The sequence below is a fragment of the Oncorhynchus kisutch genome, linkage group LG18, assembly GCF_002021735.2.
Source record: "Oncorhynchus kisutch isolate 150728-3 linkage group LG18, Okis_V2, whole genome shotgun sequence".
Lineage (NCBI taxonomy): Eukaryota > Metazoa > Chordata > Actinopteri > Salmoniformes > Salmonidae > Oncorhynchus > Oncorhynchus kisutch.
The window spans coordinates 80061061-80079890 of record NC_034191.2 but is presented as its reverse complement, the minus strand read 5'-3'; the positions used below and the strand labels follow the sequence as shown (position 1 = coordinate 80079890).

The 18830-nt window shown below is 43.7% G+C and overlaps 1 protein-coding gene across 1 annotated transcript; it reads right to left on the bottom strand.

The window, feature by feature from the left end:
• Positions 1-927: 927 nt before the first annotated feature.
• LOC109876072 (XK, Kell blood group complex subunit-related family, member 9) lies at positions 928-17789 on the bottom strand. The gene is made up of 5 exons (XM_031796887.1): positions 17585-17789; positions 16848-17453; positions 15181-15392; positions 2351-2433; positions 928-2269 (listed from the first exon to the last, which is right to left on the bottom strand). The coding sequence occupies exons 2-5, from the start codon at positions 17162-17164 to the stop codon at positions 1706-1708; spliced, it is 1176 nt and encodes a 391-aa protein (XP_031652747.1). The 5' UTR covers positions 17165-17453; positions 17585-17789; the 3' UTR covers positions 928-1705.
• Between the last annotated feature and the right edge of the window lie 1041 nt (positions 17790-18830).

The following is an 18830-nucleotide window of genomic DNA, read 5'->3' as shown; positions in this document are numbered from 1 at the left end:
GGTGTTATAAGCTGGGTCATTCCACTAGACAGGATGAACGGTGCAATAAAGCCGGGTCATTCCACTAGGCAGGATGAACGGTGCCATAAAGCCGGGTCATTCCACTAGACAGGATGAACGGTGCCATAAAGCCGGGTCATTCCACTAGACACGATGACTGGTGCCATAAAGCCGGGTCATTCCACTAGACAGGATGAACGGTGACATAAAGCCGGGTCATTCCACTAGACAGGATGAACGGTGTTATAAGCTGGGTCATTCCACTAGACAGGATGAATGGTGCCATAAAGCCGGGTCATTCCACTAGACAGGATGAACGGTGCCATAAAGCTGGGTCATTCCAATAGACAGGATGAACGGTGACAGACAGGTATTATATGATTGAGTCCTGTGCTACTCAGAGTTCTGTCATTTTGAGTTAGGCGTTTGATTTTTACTTTCAGTTATTGTCCAGTTTATGTTCCCATAGTGCTCTAGTAAAAAAAAATGAGTGTACTCTATTAGAAATAGGGTGTTATTATGGACATAGTCTGTTCCTCACTGATACCTCCACCTCCTGAACCCTCCTGAACCCTCCTGAACACTGTCTGGTCCATTCACTATAGTAGGCTGGTCTACTACAAACCATCTCTCTGCGTAACAAAATGGCACCCTATTCCCTATATAGTGCACTACTTGTGACCAGATCTCAGGGCTCTGGTCAAAAGTAGTGCACTGAATAGAGAATAGGGTGCCATTTGAGACGTCATCAGAGAGGCACACGTCGGCGCCCCTCAGCCAATGAAACCTGGTTTGTTATGATTAATTAGCATTGAAATGACCCTTACTAGTGTTGGGGGTATTTCTGAGCTGGTATTCATACAGTATGTCATCTATAATAATGAATAATAATAATAATAATAATGTAATAATTGTAATGATAAAAGGTACATTTACATGCTACATTTTTATTTATTAAATATATTATATTTAAAAGTTCTAAAGTGCAGTCACAGATAGTAAATGTATAGAGGTTAAAAGACAGTTAAACTAGGCAGGAACAGTGGAAAGTGTGTCAGAGATTAAAATAAATTAGACATCTTTCAGTTATTGGCAGGTCAGTAAAAGAGTCTTTAACATATCAAAGAGAAAGTCCATAGTAACGTCATCATAGCAACGGCAACGTCCATAGCAACGTCTTCCTCTTCACTTTACCCAAAAATGCTAGATGGCCCTAGCCTGTAAAGAGAGACAACAGTGCCACCTTGTGTTCTCTGTTTTGCGTTGCACATCCTGAATCCACAGATAGGGGCTGGGTTTCACTAGCGTGAAGTGACTCCCTTATGTCCTCTCCTTGATCTCAGCTGAAGGGACCAGACCTGAAAGGTCAAACATCAGACTCATTTTTAACTGTTCAGGTCTATCAGGTCTTTCAGGTCTATCAGGTCTTTCAGGTCTATCAGGTCGTTCAGGTCATTCAGGTCATTCAGGTTGTTCAGGTCATTCAGGTTGTTCAGGTCATTCAGGTTGTTCAGGTTGTTCAGGTTGTTCAGGTTGTTCAGGTCATTCAGGACCATCAGGTCTATCAGGTCTTTCAGGTCATTCAGGTCATTCAGGTCTTTCAGGTCATTCAGGTCTATCAGGTCTTTCAGGTCTATCAGGTCATTCAGGTCTTTCAGGTTGTTCAGGTTGTTCAGGTCGTTCAGAGTGGAGCAGGAAACGAGGCTCAGAGCTGTAGGAAGTTCCTAACTCTCACCATGTTGTCTGGCGTCTCTGTTTCTCTCTCCTGTGCCATGTGTCCATCCACCTCATCTCCCTGTAGACTCCTCCTTCTGGGGTGGCAGACAGTATAATACAGGAGCAGACAGACCAGCCCTAGAACGGTCCCTCCAAATATCAGCAGAGTCACCGGCCAGAAGTACTCAGAAGCGTTAACCTCTGGCCTCACCAGAACCAGCAGCAAAGGACCAGAGAGGTTCACTAACGCAAAGAGAACGTAGTACACAGCCATCGGCCATCTGGTATCCTGTCCTTTCACGTTAAAGAAGGTGAATATGAGGACGACTCCCACGATGATCCGATAGAGCCTCTCTAGACCTTTAGACATGCAGAAATCAGTACGGACCCAATAGGCCCAGAGGGTTCCAGCCAGCCAGACGACAGCCATTCCCAGGGTACTGTAGGGGCTGAGGACGAGGAAGAGGCTGAGGCTGAGGATGTGAGCGGTGATGGTCAACAGCTTGTATAGGAGGTAGACGAAGGTAGGGAGGCCAGAAGGCATCTCTCGGACCTGGGGATGTTATATTCATTATTATATATGTATCACTATATGATCATATGATTATGTTATTGTATATTATTATTATATTACCTGGGGTAAGGATCGACGGAGACACCGGCGGTAGTCCACTATAGCCCAGGCGATGTTGATGAATGAGCCCACCATGCAGATGCCTGGACAGGGGAAGATGAGACACACATTAGAGAAGGGTCTTGAGAGACAGACATGTGACAGACAGACATGTGACAGACAGACATGTGAGAGACATACATGTGAGAGACAGGCATGTGAGAGACAGGCATGTGAGAGACAGGCATGTGAAAGACAGACATGTGAGAGACAGGCATGTGAGAGACAGGCATGTGAGAGACAGACATGTGAGAGACAGGCATGTGAAAGACAGACATGTGAGAGACAGGCATGTGAGAGACAGACATGTGAGAGACAGGCATGTGAGAGACAAGCATGTGAGAGACAGGCATGTGAAAGACAGACATGTGAGAGACAGGCATGTGAAAGACAGACATGTGAGAGACAGGCATGTGAGAGACAGACATGTGAGAGACAGGCATGTGAAAGACAGACATGTGAGAGACAGACATGTGAGAGACAGGCATGTGAAAGACAGGCATGTGAGAGTCAAGTTGTGGCAGTGGCTGCAGTCTCTCTCGCTCTCTGTTCCTGTCTCTCACACATTCACAGTCTCTCTCGCTCTCTGTGCCTGTCTCTCACACATTCACAGTCTCTCTCTCAGTTGCTCTCTCTAACACTCACAGTCTCAGTCTCAGTCTCTCTCTCTCTCTCAGTTGCTCTCTCTAACACTCACAGTCTCAGTCTCAGTCTCTCTCTCTCTCTCTTGGTTGCTCTCTCTAACACTCACAGTCTCTCTCTTTCTCTCTCTCTCTCTTGGTTGCTCTCTCTAACACACATACAGTCTCTCTCTCAATTCAATTCAATTCAATTAAATGTTCTTTATTGGCATGACGTAACAATGTACGTTTTGCCAAAGCTTATTTTGGATATTTACAATATAAAAATAAATAAAATGAGAATCAAAATTGTCAACGGGACAACAGTAACAACAGTAACAACAGTAACAACAGTAATAACAGTAACAACAGTAATAACAGTAACAACAATAACAACAGTAACAACAGTAACAACAGTAATAACAGTAACAACAGTAACAACAGTAACAACAGTAACAACAGTAACAACAATAACAACAACAACAACAATAACAACAATAACAACAGTAACAACAGTAACAACAGTAACAACAGTAACAACAGTAACAACAGTAACAACAGTAACAACAGTAATAACAGTAACAACAGTAACAACAGTAACAACAGTAACAACAATAACAACAGTAACAACAGTAACAACAGTAACAACAATAACAACAACAACAACAACAACAGTAACAACAATAACAACAGTAACAACAGTAACAACAGTAACAACAGTAACAACAGTAATAACAGTAACAACAATAACAACAATAACAACAGTAACAACAGTAACAACAGTAACAACAGTAACAACAGTAATAACAGTAACAACAATAACAACAACAACAACAACAACAGTAACAACAATAACAACAGTAACAACAGTAACAACAGTAACAACAGTAACAACAGTAATAACAGTAACAACAATAACAACAATAACAACAGTAACAACAGTAACAACAGTAACAACAGTAACAACAGTAACAACAATAACAACAACAACAACAACAACAGTAACAACAATAACAACAGTAACAACAGTAACAACAGTAACAACAGTAACAACAGTAATAACAGTAACAACAATAACAACAATAACAACAGTAACAACAGTAACAACAGTAACAACAGTAATAACAGTAACAACAATAACAACAGTAACAACAGTAACAACAGTAACAACAGTAACAACAGTAACAACAGTAACAACAGTAACAACAATAACAACAGTAACAACAATAACAACAGTAACAACAGTAACAACAGTAACAACAGTAACAACAGTAACAACAGTAACAACAGTAACAACAGTAACAACAGTAACAACAGTAACAACAATAACAACAACAACAACAATAACAACAATATCAACAGTAACAACAGTAACAACAGTAACAACAGTAACAACAATAACAACAGTAACAACAGTAACAACAGTAACAACAGTAACAACAATAACAACAGTAACAACAGTAACAACAGTAACAACAGTAACAACAATAACAACAGTAACAACAGTAACAACAGTAACAACAGTAACAACAGTAACAACAATAACAACAGTAACAACAGTAACAACAGTAACAACAGTAACAACAGTAACAACAGTAACAACAACAACAACAATAACAACAATAACAACAATAACAACAATAACAACAATAACAACAGTAACAACAGTAACAACAGTAACAACAATAACAACAACAACAACAATAACAACAATAACAACAGTAACAACAATAACAACAATAACAACAGTAACAACAACAACAACAGTAACAACAATAACAACAATAACAACAGTAACAACAATAACAACAGTAACAACAATAACAACAGTAACAACAATAACAACAGTAACAACAACAACCAAGGGTCAAAATAACCATACATTCAACAACAACAATAAACATAGAGTAGAGGACATGTGCAGGTTGATTGGTCTGTCAGACACTGTCCCTCAACTTATGTCAGGCAGCAATGTAGTGTGCTGCCAACCCACAGCTCTCTGCGTCCTCCCCCAACAGGACGGGTAGCCTATTCTCATCAGAGAGGTCTTCAATGTAGTGTGCTGCCAACCCACAGCTCTCTGCGTCCTCCCCCAACAGGACGGGTAGTCTTTTCTCATCAGAGAGGTGTTTGAAACCTTGAATAAGGGTTTCAAATTTGGGGAAATGACAATCTCTAATTGTTTTATATTTTTTACATTTTGTCAGGAAATGCAGCTCCGTCTCAGGCTCTGCTGTGGTGCAGTGGTTGCACAGCCTTTCCTCTACAGGGAGCCAGGTTCTGCTGTGGTGCAGTGGTTGCACAGCCTTTCCTCTACAGGGAGCCAGGTTCTGCTGTGGTGCAGTGGTTGCACAGCCTTCCCTCTACAGGGAGCCAGGTTCTGCTGTGATGCAGTGGTTGCACAGCCTTTCCTCTACAGGGAGACAGGTTCTGCTGTGGTGCAGTGGTTGAACAGCCTTTCCTCTACAGGGAGACAGGTTCTGCTGTGATGCAGTGGTTGCACAGCCTTTCCTCTACAGGGAGCCAGGTTCTGCTGTGGTGCAGTGGTTGCACAGCCTTCCCTCTACAGGGAGACAGGTTCTGCTGTGGTGCAGTGGTTGCACAGCCTTTCCTCTACAGGGAGACAGGTTCTGCTGTGATGCAGTGGTTGCACAGCCTTTCCTCTACAGGGAGCCAGGTTCTGCTGTGGTGCAGTGGTTGCACAGCCTTTCCTCTACAGGGAGCCAGGTTCTGCTGTGATGCAGTGGTTGCACAGCCTTTCCTCTACAGGGAGCCAGGTTCTGCTGTGGTGCAGTGGTTGCACAGCCTTTCCTCTACAGGGAGCCAGGTTCTGCTGTAAATGCAGTGGTTGCACAGCCTTTCCTCTACAGGGAGCCAGGTTCTGCTGTTGTGCAGTGGTTGCACAGCCTTTCCTCTACAGGGAGCCAGGTTCTGCTGTGATGCAGTGGTTGCACAGCCTTTCCTCTACAGGGAGCCAGGTTCTGCTGTTGTGCAGTGGTTGCACAGCCTTTCCTCTACAGGGAGACAGGTTCTGCTGTGATGCAGTGGTTGCACAGCCTTTCCTCTACAGGGAGACAGGTTCTGCTGTGATGCAGTGGTTGCACAGCCTTTCCTCTACAGGGAGCCAGGTTCTGCTGTGATGCAGTGGTTGCACAGCCTTTCCTCTACAGGGAGCCAGGTTCTGCTGTGGTGCAGTGGTTGAACAGCCTTTCCTCTACAGGGAGATAGGTTCTGCTGTGATGCAGTGGTTGCACAGCCTTTCCTCTACAGGGAGCCAGGTTCTGCTGTGGTGCAGTGGTTGCACAGCCTTTCCTCTACAGGGAGATAGGTTCTGCTGTGATGCAGTGGTTGCACAGCCTTTCCTCTACAGGGAGCCAGGTTCTGCTGTGGTGCAGTGGTTGCACAGCCTTTCCTCTACAGGGAGCCAGGTTCTGCTGTGATGCAGTGGTTGCACAGCCTTTCCTCTACAGGGAGCCAGGTTCTGCTGTGATGCAGTGGTTGCACAGCCTTTCCTCTACAGGGAGCCAGGTTCTGCTGTGATGCAGTGGTTGCACAGCCTTTCCTCTACAGGGAGCCAGGTTCTGCTGTGATGCAGTGGTTGCACAGCCTTTCCTCTACAGGGAGCCAGGTTCTGCTGTGGTGCAGTGGTTGCACAGCCTTTCCTCTACAGGGAGACAGGTTCTGCTGTGATGCAGTGGTTGCACAGCCTTTCCTCTACAGGGAGACAGGTTCTGCTGTGATGCAGTGGTTGCACAGCCTTTCCTCTACAGGGAGCCAGGTTCTGCTGTGGTGCAGTGGTTGCACAGCCTTTCCTCTACAGGGAGACAGGTTCTGCTGTGATGCAGTGGTTGCACAGCCTTTCCTCTACAGGGAGCCAGGTTCTGCTGTGGTGCAGTGGTTGCACAGCCTTTCCTCTACAGGGAGACAGGTTCTGCTGTGATGCAGTGGTTGCACAGCCTTTCCTCTACAGGGAGCCAGGTTCTGCTGTGATGCAGTGGTTGCACAGCCTTTCCTCTACAGGGAGCCAGGTTCTGCTGTGGTGCAGTGGTTGCACAGCCTTTCCTCTACAGGGAGACAGGTTCTGCTGTGATGCAGTGGTTGCACAGCCTTTCCTCTACAGGGAGCCAGGTTCTGCTGTGATGCAGTGGTTGCACAGCCTTTCCTCTACAGGGAGCCAGGTTCTGCTGTGATGCAGTGGTTGCACAGCCTTTCCTCTACAGGGAGCCAGGTTCTGCTGTGGTGCAGTGGTTGCACAGCCTTTCCTCTACAGGGAGCCAGGTTTTCCTGTGTCTACCCTTCTCAATGGCAAGGCTGTGCTCACTGAGTCTGTACTGTCAAGGTTTTTCTAAGGTTTTGATCAGTAACCATGGTCAAATATTTAGCCACGGTGTACTGTCGATTTAGGGCCAGATAACACTGCATTTTGGTTTGTGCTTGTGTTTCCCAATAAGCAATGTAGTTTTGTTTTGACTGTGTTGTAATTTGGTTTATTATGATTGATTGGATGTTCTGGTCCTGATGCTTCAGTGTGTTAGTAGAACAGGTTAGTGAACTCAGCCCCAGGACCAGCTGGATGAGGGGACTGAGGCTTCAGTGTGTTAGTAGAACAGGTTAGTGAACTCAGCCCCTGGACCAGCTGGATGAGGGGACTGAGGCTTCAGTGTGTTAGTAGAACAGGTTAGTGAACTCAGCCCCAGGACCAGCTGGATGAGGGGACTGAGGCTTCAGTGTGTTAGTAGAACAGGTTTGTGAACTCAGCCCCAGGACCAGCTGGATGAGGGGACTGAGGCTTCAGTGTGTTAGTAGAACAGGTTTGTGAACTCAGGACCAACTGGATGAGGGGACTGAGGCTTCAGTGTGTTAGTAGAACAGGTTTGTGAACTCAGGACCAGCTGGATGAGGGGACTGAGGCTTCAGTGTGTTAGTAGAACAGGTTTGTGAACTCAGGACCAGCTGGATGAGGGGACTGAGGCTTCAGAGTGTTAGTAGAACAGATTAGTGAACTCAGCCCCAGGACCAGCTGGATGAGAGGACTGAGGCTTCAGTGTGTTAGTAGAACAGGTTAGTGAACTCAGGACCAGCTGGATGAGGGGACTGAGGCTTCAGTGTGTTAGTAGAACAGGTTAGTGAACTCAGGACCAGCTGGATGAGGGGACTATTTTCTTTGCTCAGCTCTTGGCATTGCAGGGCTTGGTATTGATATGAGAGGGGGTCACTGTATTGTAGATGTTTCCAAAACTTAATTGCTCTTTTTTGAGTTTTTATTATTAGTGGATATTGACCTAATTCTGCCCTGCATGCATTGTTTATAGTTTTCCTCTGGACATGTAGGAAATTTTACAGAACTCTGCATGCAGGGTTTCAATGGGGTGTTTGTCCCATTTGGTGAAATCTTGTTTTGCAAGTGGACCCCACACCTCGCTGCCTTAAAGTACAATTGGTTCAATGACATATTCAATTCGTTTTAGCCAAATTTGAATCGGTATTTCAATTTGAATTAGCTTTTTAATGGCGTAGAATGCCCTGCGTGCTTTCTCTCTCAGTTCATTCACTGCCTCATTAAGGTGTCCAGTTGAGCTTATTTTTAAACCTAAGTAATTGTAGTGTGTACAGTACTCTCTATATTTAAACCTCAGTAATTGTAGCGTGTACAGTACTCTATATATTTAAACCTCAGTAATTCTAGTGTGTACAGTACTCTATATATTTTGTACCAATTGAGAAGTTTGGTCTAAATCCCTGAGATCTGGATCTTCTCTGCAAAATCATTATTTTAGTCGTTTTGGGGTTTACTGCCAGAGCCCAGGTCTGGCAGTACTGCTCTAGCAGGTCCAGGCTCTGCTGTAGGCCATGTGCTGTGGGGGTTTACTGCCAGGGCCCAGGTATGGCAGTACTGCTCTAGCAGGTCCAGGCTCTGCTGTAGGCCATGTGCTGTGGGTGACAGCAGGCATAGGTCATCTGCGAAGAGCAGGCATTTAACCTCTGAGTTGTGGAGACTAACACCAGGGGGTGAGGATCTTTCTAGAATAGTGGCCAACTCGTTGATGTAAATATTGAAGAGTGCAGGGCTCAGATTACAACCCTGGCTAAGGCCCCGCCCCTGGTTAAAGAATTCTGTTCTTTTCTTACCAATTTTAATGCTGCACGTATTGCCAGTATACATTGATTTAAATCAAATCAAAATCAAATCAAATCAAATTTATTTGTCACATACACATGGTTAGCAGATGTTAATGCGAGTGTAGCGAAATGCTTGTGCTTCTAGTTCCGACAATGCCGTAATAACGAACAAGTGATCTAACTAACAACTACTGTCTTATACACAGTGTAAGGGGATAAAGAATATGTACATAAGGATATATGAATGAGTGATGGTACAGAGCAGCATAGGCAAGATACGGTAGATGATATCGAGTACAGTATATACATATGAGATGAGTATGTAAACCAAGTGGCAAAGTTAAAGTGGCTAGTGATACATGTATTACATAAGGATGCAGTCGATGATATAGAGTACAGTATCTACGTATGCATATGAGATGAATAATGTAGGGTAAGTAACATTATATAAGGTAGCATTGTTTAAAGTGGCTAGTGATATATTTACATCATTTCCCATCAATTCCCATGATTAAAGTGGCTGGAGTAGAGTCAGTGGCATTGACAGTGTGTTGGCAGTAGCCACTCAATGTTAGTGGTGGCTGTTTAACAGTCTGATGGCCTTGAGATAGAAGCTGTTTTTCAGTCTCTCGGTCCCAGCTTTGATGCACCTGTACTGACCTCGCCTTCTGGATGACAGCGGGGTGAACAGGCAGTGGCTCGGGTGGTTGATGTCCTTGATGATCTTTATGGCCTTCCTGTAGCATCGGGTGGTGTAGGTGTCCTGGAGGGCAGGTAGTTTGCCCCCGGTGATGCGTTGTGCAGACCTCACTACCCTCTGGAGAGCCTTACGGTTGAGGGCGGTGCAGTTGCCATACCAGGCGGTGATACAGCCCGCCAGGATGCTCTCGATTGTGCATCTGTAGAAGTTTGTGAGTGCTTTTGGTGACAAGCCGAATTTCTTCAGCCTCCTGAGGTTGAAGAGGCGCTGCTGCGCCTTCCTCACGATGCTGTCTGTGTGAGTGGACCAATTCAGTTTGTCTGTGATGTGTATGCCGAGGAACTTAAAACTTGCTACCCTCTCCACTACTGTTCCATCGATGTGGATGGGGGGGTGTTCCCTCTGCTGTTTCCTGAAGTCCACAATCATCTCCTTAGTTTTGTTGACGTTGAGTGTGAGGTTATTTTCCTGACACCACACTCCGAGGGCCCTCACCTCCTCCCTGTAGGCCGTCTCGTCGTTGTTGGTAATCAAGCCTACCACTGTTGTGTCGTCCGCAAACTTGATGATTGAGTTGGAGGCGTGCGTGGCCACGCAGTCGTGGGTGAACAGGGAGTACAGGAGAGGGCTCAGAACGCACCCTTGTGGGGCCCCAGTGTTGAGGATCAGCGGGGAGGAGATGTTGTTGCCTACCCTCACCACCTGGGGGCGGCCCGTCAGGAAGTCCAGTACCCAGTTGCACAGGGCGGGGTCGAGACCCAGGGTCTCGAGCTTGATGACGAGCTTGGAGGGTACTATGGTGTTGAATGCCGAGCTGTAGTCGATGAACAGCATTCTCACATAGGTATTCCTCTTGTCCAGATGGGTTAGGGCAGTGTGCAGTGTGGTTGAGATTGCATCGTCTGTGGACCTATTTGGGCGGTAAGCAAATTGGAGTGGGTCAAGGGTGTCAGGTAGGGTGGAGGTGATATGGTCCTTGACTAGTCTCTCAAAGCACTTCATGATGACGGATGTGAGTGCTACGGGGCGGTAGTCGTTTAGCTCAGTTACCTTAGCTTTCTTGGGAACAGGAACAATGGTGGCCCTCTTGAAGCATGTGGGAACAGCAGACTGGTATTTATTTAATTATGTCATATGTGTTACCCCCTACACCACTTTGTAGAACAGTCCTGTTTGCCAAATAGAATCAAATGCTTTTTGGAAGTCGATAAAGCGAGCATATATTTTGGTATTATTTTGGTGGACATGTTTATCTATCAGGGTGTGTAGGGTGTAAATATGATCAGTCGTGCGATGTTTTGGTAAAAATCCAATTAGGCTTTTACTCAAGACATTGTGCTTATTAAGGAAGTTTAGAACTCTTACATTTATAATACTACAGAAAACCTTCCCCAGGTTACTGTTAATAACACAAATGCCTCTGGAATTGTTAGGGTCAAATCTGTCTCTGTTCTTAAAGATTGGGGTTATGAATCCTTCATTCCAGATGTCAGGGAAATAACCTACACTCCAGGATCAAATTAAACAGTTTTAAAATAGCCAATTGAAATGTTGTACTAGTGAGTTTGAGCATCTCATTTAGGATGCCATCAGGTCCGCATGCTTTTTAACATTTGAGAGCCTGAAGCTTCTTATTGAGCTCCTGGTCAGTAATTGGGGAGTCCAGTATCTATCTCTATCTATCTATCTATCTATCTATCTATCTATCTATCTATCTATCTATCTATCTATCTATCTATCTATCTATCTATCTATCTATCTATCTATCTATCTATCTATCTATCTATCTATCTATCTATCTATCTATCTATCTATCTATCTATCTATCTATCTATCTATCTATCTATCTATCTATCTCTCTCTCTCTCTCTCTCTCTCTCTCTCTCTCTCTCTCTCTCTCTCTCTCTCTCTCTCTCGGCTGTTGATACACTTGTTGAATTATGCAACAGGACGTGACAAAGGTAATTACTGAGGCAGTCTAGACAGAGCAGGAGACTGCTGGCAGTCTAGACAGAGCAGGTCATTGCAGGCAGTCTAGACAGAGCAGGAGACTACAGGCAGTCTAGACAGAGCAGGTCAGTGCAGGCAGTCTAGACAGAGCAGGAGACTACAGGCAGTCTAGACAGAGCAGGAGACTGCAGGCAGTCTAGACAGAGCAGGTCAGTGCAGGCAGTCTAGACAGAGCAGGTGAGTGCAGGCAGTCTAGACAGAGAAGGTGAGTGCAGGCAGTCTAGACAGAGAAGGTGAGTGCAGGCAGTCTAGACAGAGCAGGAGACTGCAGGCAGTCTAGACAGAGCAGGAGACTGCAGGCAGTCTAGACAGAGCAGGTGAGTGCAGGCAGTCTAGACAGAGAAGGTGAGTGCAGGCAGTCTAGACAGAGAAGGTGAGTGCAGGCAGTCTAGACAGAGCAGGTCAATGCAGGCAGTCTAGACAGAGCAGGTCAGTGCAGGCAGTCTAGACAGAGCAGGTGAGTGCAGGCAGTCTAGACAGAGCAGGTAAAAGCAGGCAGTCCACACAGAGCAGGTAGGGTAGACAGAACAGGTGAATACAGGTAGGGTAGACAGAACAGCTGAATACAGGTAGGGTAGACAGAACAGGTGTTTGTTTGGTTGTTTCAGCCCTGTTTTAACCCTTTTGTATGTTTTCATATATGAGGCAAATACAATTGTCTTTATTTGAATAGAAAATATGTTCACAAATTCCTGATTTAATATGAAAATGTGAATTCGGAAAGTATTTAGAGTTCACTTTTTCCAAATGTTGTTATGTTACAGCCTTTTTCTGAAATGGATTAAATACATACAAATCCTCATCAATCTACACACAATACCCCATAATGACATCACAATACCCCATAATGACATCACAATACCCCATAATGACATCACAATACCCCATAATGACATCACAATACCCCATAATGACATCACAATACCCCATAATGACATCACAATACCCCATAATGACATCACAATACCCCATAATGACATCACAATACCCCATAATGACATCACAATACCCCATAATGACATCACAATACCCCATAATGACACCACAATACCCCATAATGACATCACAATACCCCATAATGACAAAGCGCAAACACGTTTTCTATTAAAAATAAAAAACAGAAATAGCTTATTTACCTAAGTATTCAGACCCTTTGCTATGAGACTCAAAATTGAGCTGAGGTGCATCCTGTTTCCATTGATCATCATTGAGATGTTTCTGCTAGGTAAAGCCCCACCTTATCTCAGCTCACTGCTCACCATAGCAGCACCCACTCGTAGCACACGCTCCAGCAGGTATATCTCACTGGTCACCCCCAAAGCCATTTCCCCCTTTGGTCGTCTTTCCTTCCAGTTCTCTGCTGCCAATGACTGGAACGAACTGCAAAATCTCTGAAGTTGGAGACTCACATCTCCCTAACTAGCTTTAAGCTCCAGCTGTCAGAGCAGCTCACAGATCACTGCACCTGTACAAAGCTCATCTCTAAACAGCCCATCTATCTACCTACCTCATCCCCCATACTGTATTTATTTATTTATCTTGGTCCTTTGCATCCCAGTATCTCTACTTGCACATTCATCTTCTGCACATCTACCATTCCAGTGTTTTAATTGCTATATTGTAATGACGTCGTCACCATGGCCCATTTATTGCCTTAACTCCCTTATCTTACCTCATTTGCACTCACTGTATATAGACTTTTTGTTTTCTTTTGTTCTACTGTATTATTGACTGTGTTTTGTTTATTCCATGTGTAACTCTGTGTTGTTGTATGTGTCGAATTGCTATGCTTTATCTTGGCCAGGTCGCAGTTGCAAATGAGAACTTGTTCTCAACTAACCGACCTGGTTAAATAAAGTTGAAATAAATAAACCTGGTTAAATAAACTAAAGGGGAAATAAATCAACCTGGTTAAATAAACTAAAGGGGAAATAAATCAACCTGGTTAAATAAACTAAAGGGGAAATAAAAATTCTACAACTTGATTGGACCTGTGGTAAATTCAATAGATTGGACATGATTTGGAAAGGCACACACCTTTATGGTCTCACAGTTGACAGTGCATGTCAGAGCAAAAACCAAGCCATGAGGTCGAAAAAATTGTCCATAGAGCTCCGAGACAGGATTGTGTCGAGGCACAGATCTGGGAAAAGGTACCAAAAAATGTCTGCAGCATTGAAGGTCCCCAAGAACATAGTGGTCTCCATCATTCTTTAATGGAAGAAATGTTGCTTCAAACTGAGCAATCGGGGGAGAAGGGCCTTGGTCAGGGAGGTGACCAAGAACCTGATGGTCACTCTGACAGAACTCCAGAGTTCCTCTCTGGAGATGGGAAAACCTTCCAGAAGGACAACCATCTCTGCAGCTCTCCATCAATCAGGACTTTATTGTCGTGGCCAGACGGAAGCCACTCCTCAGTAAAAGGCACATGACACATGACAGCGCGCTTGGAGTTTGCCAATAGGCTCCTAAAGGACTCTGATACCATGAGAAACAAGATTATCTGGTCTGATGAAGAGACTAGTCAGGTTTGAGAGAAAGATGAAAGGAGCAAAGTACAGAGAGATCATTGATGAAAACCTGCTCCAGGTCGCTCAGGACCTCAGACTGGAGTGAAGGTTCACCTTCCAACGACCCTAAGCACACAGCCAAGAAACGGGAGGAGTGGCTTCGGGACAAATCTCTGAATGTTCTTGAGTGGCCCAGCCAGAGACCGGATTTGAACCCGATCTAACAGCAACGCTCCCCATCCAACCTGACAGAGAAGAAAGAGAGAAACTCCCCAAATACAGGTGTGCCAAGCTTGTAGCGTCATACACAATAATACTCGAGGCTGTAATCGCTGCCAAAGGTGCTTCAACAAAGTACTGTGTAAAGAGTCTGAATACTTATGTAAATGTTTCATTTGCAAAAATATCTTTAAAAAAAAAAACGTTTTTGCTTTGTCATTATGGGGTACTGTGATGTCATTATGGGGTATTGTGATGTCATTATGGGGTATTGTCTGCAGGTTGATGAGGGAAATAAACTATTTAATCAATTTTAGAATAAGGCTGTAACGTAACAAAATGTGGAAAAAGTCAAAGGGTCTGAATACTTCCCAAATGAACAGAAAAATATATATATATATATTTTTCAATCAATTTAATACCTCATTACTCCATTTATTACTTGTCTGTGCCAGTAAAATCTTTTATATGATATAATTCTGTCAATATCTGATGGATTTTATAACAAATCTAAAAGTTTGGAGAATCTTCAACTGTTGCCTTTATAAGTTTTTAAAACCTTGTTTTTTAAAACCTTTTATCAATTCTGATGATCGTTGCTACAGTACTCACATTGTAGTATGGACCTGTGTCCGTGGCCCAGCATAATGTAGAGTTGGAGGACTAGCTGTGGAACGCTCTCAAGGAACGTCTCAAACAGTTTGAGCATGCTCAGATCAGTCGCTCGGCCAAACAGGGCCAGGTGCACATCTCTGGGGCATTCAACAGGCCCAAGAGGCTTGGAAAATACAGCCCTGTATCCCACCTTCAACAGGTCGTAGTACCTAACAGAAAGATAGATGTGAATTGGTATAGAGACAGACAAACAGACAGACGGACGGACAGACAGACGCTCTGAAACCAGCCTTCAACAGATCGTAGTAACTTCACCGTGATCAAAGGGATATTCCCGTTTTCCTCTTTCTTTTCCACCTCTACCAATCGGTGCCCTTCATTGCAAAGCATTGAAAAACCTCCCTGGTCTTTGTGATTAAATCTGTGCTTGAAACTCACAACTCAAATGAGGGACCTTACAAATAATTGTATGTGTGGGGTACAGAGATGAGGTACAGAGATGAGGTACAGAGATGAGGTACAGAGATGAGGTAGTCATTCAAACATCATGTTAAACACTTTTATTGCACACAGAGTGAGTCCATGCAACTTATTACATGACTTGTTAAGCACATTTTTACTCCTGAACTTATTTAGGCTCCTTACCATAACAAAGAGGTTGAATACTTATTGACTCAAGACATTTCAGTTTTTACATTTAATTAATTTGTAAAAATTTCTAAAAACATTATTCTACTTAGACATTATGGGGTTTTTGTGTGTAGATCAGTGACACAAAATCTCAATTGTATCCATTTTAAATTCAGACTATAACACAACACACTATGGAAAACGTCAAGGGATGTGAACACTTTCGGAAGGCGCGTTAGAGACAGACAGCAAGACAATAATGTGGTATTTACAGTCTGCACATAACATTACCACTATGCCCAAGGAACATAGTTGAGATGCCATTCATTTTACCTGAAGAATGTCGACAACTCCCTGAGAATGACAGATGATGTGTAAAGACAGAGAGAATATAAGGACTGTTGACAACTCCCTCGCACTTCCTGAGAATGCCAGATGATGTGTAAAGACAGAGAGAATATAAGGACTGTTGACAACTCTCTTTCACTTCCTGAGAATGCCAGATGATGTGTAAAGACAGAGAGAATATAAGGACTGTTGACAACTCCCTCGCACTTCCTGAGAATGCCAGATGATGTGTAAAGACAGAGAGAATATAAGGACTGTTGACAACTCCCTCGCACTTCCTGAGAATGCCAGATGATGTGTAAAGACAGAGAGAATATAATGACTGTTGACAACTCTCTCTCACTTCCTGAGAATGACAGATGATGTGTAAAGAATATTAGGACATGGAGTTTCATTCCCATGCAAGAGAACACAGTCTTATCTGTCATTGTACTTGTCTTTGTGTTAAATAAGTCTGACTTTATAACACTAACCTGCATCTAAAGATCTGATTTCTAAAGATACCAGGGTACAAAGGCTAAATAACTGTCAAATATGAAAATACTTTCGGATGATTTCGTCATCCCCCTCTGGGAAGTGTACTATCGTGTGTATATGTTGTGAACATCTCAATCTAGCGTCACTATGAAGTTGAGAATAAATATAATATTCAATATTCATATATGTCACCTAATACCTTCACATACCTGGTGAAGATGCCCGTCTGCATGACATGGAGTCCAATCAGTCCTCCTCTATTCATCTCACATATCAGCCCATCTCCACCTGGGTTAACAAGGGGTTTTCGCATGTCATCTCTGTACCAGGTGTAGCTGAAGACCTGTGTGGCTGCCGATGCGACCGCCACAGAGAGCAGAGTCAGTCCAGCCCAGACCAGGTCTCCAACCAGGAAGTACTTCACTGCTAGTCCCACATCTGTCACAATGTCCACCAGGTAAAAGCCCAGTCCGATGATGGTACAGATCCATCGCGTTTTAGTGAACTCCGAGTCTGTTTGAAGCATGTTTTGCTGCTCAGTTTTCACTCAATGGCAAATAAGTCGCTAAGTCAATGACTAAAGTGAGAATTCTGTCAATGTAAATCTTCTGGGTGATTGATTGAGCTTGTTTTTTTTTTTTGGGGGGGGGGGAGTTGTTGGTTCTGGAATTACTTATTTGCATAGTTGCTATGGGGAGGAATGGTTTGTCCTTTAATCACGCGAAGTTGCCTGCCTCCCATATGAACAACACTTCCTGTCAGGTCTGGGATTTCCGAGATTGTCCACGGGGACGTTTTGAGAACATCTCAGTACCCTGTAAAAGAAAACTACAGAATTTTAGGACCAGAAATCAGATACATCATAAATACAATTTTAGTCACATGCATAAATGATGTTTAAAACCATTCAACTATTCCCGTATAAATAAAACAGTCAAATCCATACATTGCCGTGACTTGAGCTCGGATGATGTGTCCTGTTTCTCTGATTTCACATTACCCTTTGCCTTCTCTTCTCTCATCGTAAACTCTTGATAATGAACTGCTGACGAGGTGGCAGGTAGCCTAGCAGTTAAGAGCATTGGGCCAGTAACCGAAAGTTCACTGGTTTGTATCCCCCTGAGCAAGGCAATTCGTTATTTATTTATTTTTAGGCAAGTTGAGAACAAGTTCTCATGTACAACTCCAACCTGGCCGAGATAAAGCAAAGCAGATCGACACATACAACAACACAGAGTTACACGTGGAATAAACAAACATACAGTCAATAACACAGTAGAAAAAATAAAAGTCTATATACAGTGAGTGGAAATGAGGTAGGATAAGGGAGGTAAGGCAATAAATAGGCCATGGTGGCGAAGTAATTACAATATAGCAATTAAACACTGGAATGGTAGATGTGCAGAAGATGAATGTGCAAGTAGAGATACTGGGGTGCAAAGGACCAAGATAAATAAATAAATACAGTATGGGGATGAGGTAGATAGATACAGTGCCTTGCGAAAGTATTCGGCCCCCTTGAACTTTGCGACCTTTTGCCACATTTCAGGCTTCAAACATAAAGATATAAAACTGTATTTTTTTGTGAAGAATCAACAACAAGTGGGACACAATCATGAAGTGGAACGACATTTATTGGATATTTCAAACTTTTTTAACAAATCAAAAACTGAAAAATTGGGCGTGCAAAATTATTCAGCCCCCTTAAGTTAATACTTTGTAGCGTCACCTTTTGCTGTGATTACAGCTGTAAGTCGCTTGGGGTATGTCTTTATCAGTTTTGCACATCGAGAGACCGAAAATTTTTCCCATTCCTCCTTGCAAAACAGCTCGAGCTCAGTGAGGTTGGATGGAGAGCATTTGTGAACAGCAGTTTTCAGTTCTTTCCAGCAAATTTCACATGCTGTTGTGCAAATGGCATAGATGGAAATTATAGGCAATTAGCAAGACACCCCCAATAAAGGAGTGGTTCTGCAGGTGGTGACCACAGACCACTTCTCAGTTCCTATGCTTTCTGGCTGATGTTTTTGGTCTGTGGATGTTGAATGTTGGCGGTGATTTCACTCTAGTGGTAGCATGAGACGGAGTCTACAACCCACACAAGTGGCTCAGGTAGTGCAGCTCATCCAGGATGGCACATCAATGTGAGCTGTGACAAGAAGGTTTGCTGTGTCTGTCAGCGTAGTGTCCAG

Bases quoted from the DNA above. Each gene is read 5' to 3' on its own strand.
- LOC109876072 (XM_031796887.1), bottom strand. From the start codon at position 17,164: ATGCTTCAAACAGACTCGGAGTTCACTAAAACGCGATGGATCTGTACC. The intron at 2,434-15,180 runs GTGAGTACTGTA...TCCCCTGTCCAG, and splicing joins ACACAGGTCCATACTACAAT to GCATCTGCATGGTGGGCTCA. The intron at 2,270-2,350 runs GTAATATAATAA...TAACATCCCCAG, and splicing joins TCCGTCGATCCTTACCCCAG to GTCCGAGAGATGCCTTCTGG.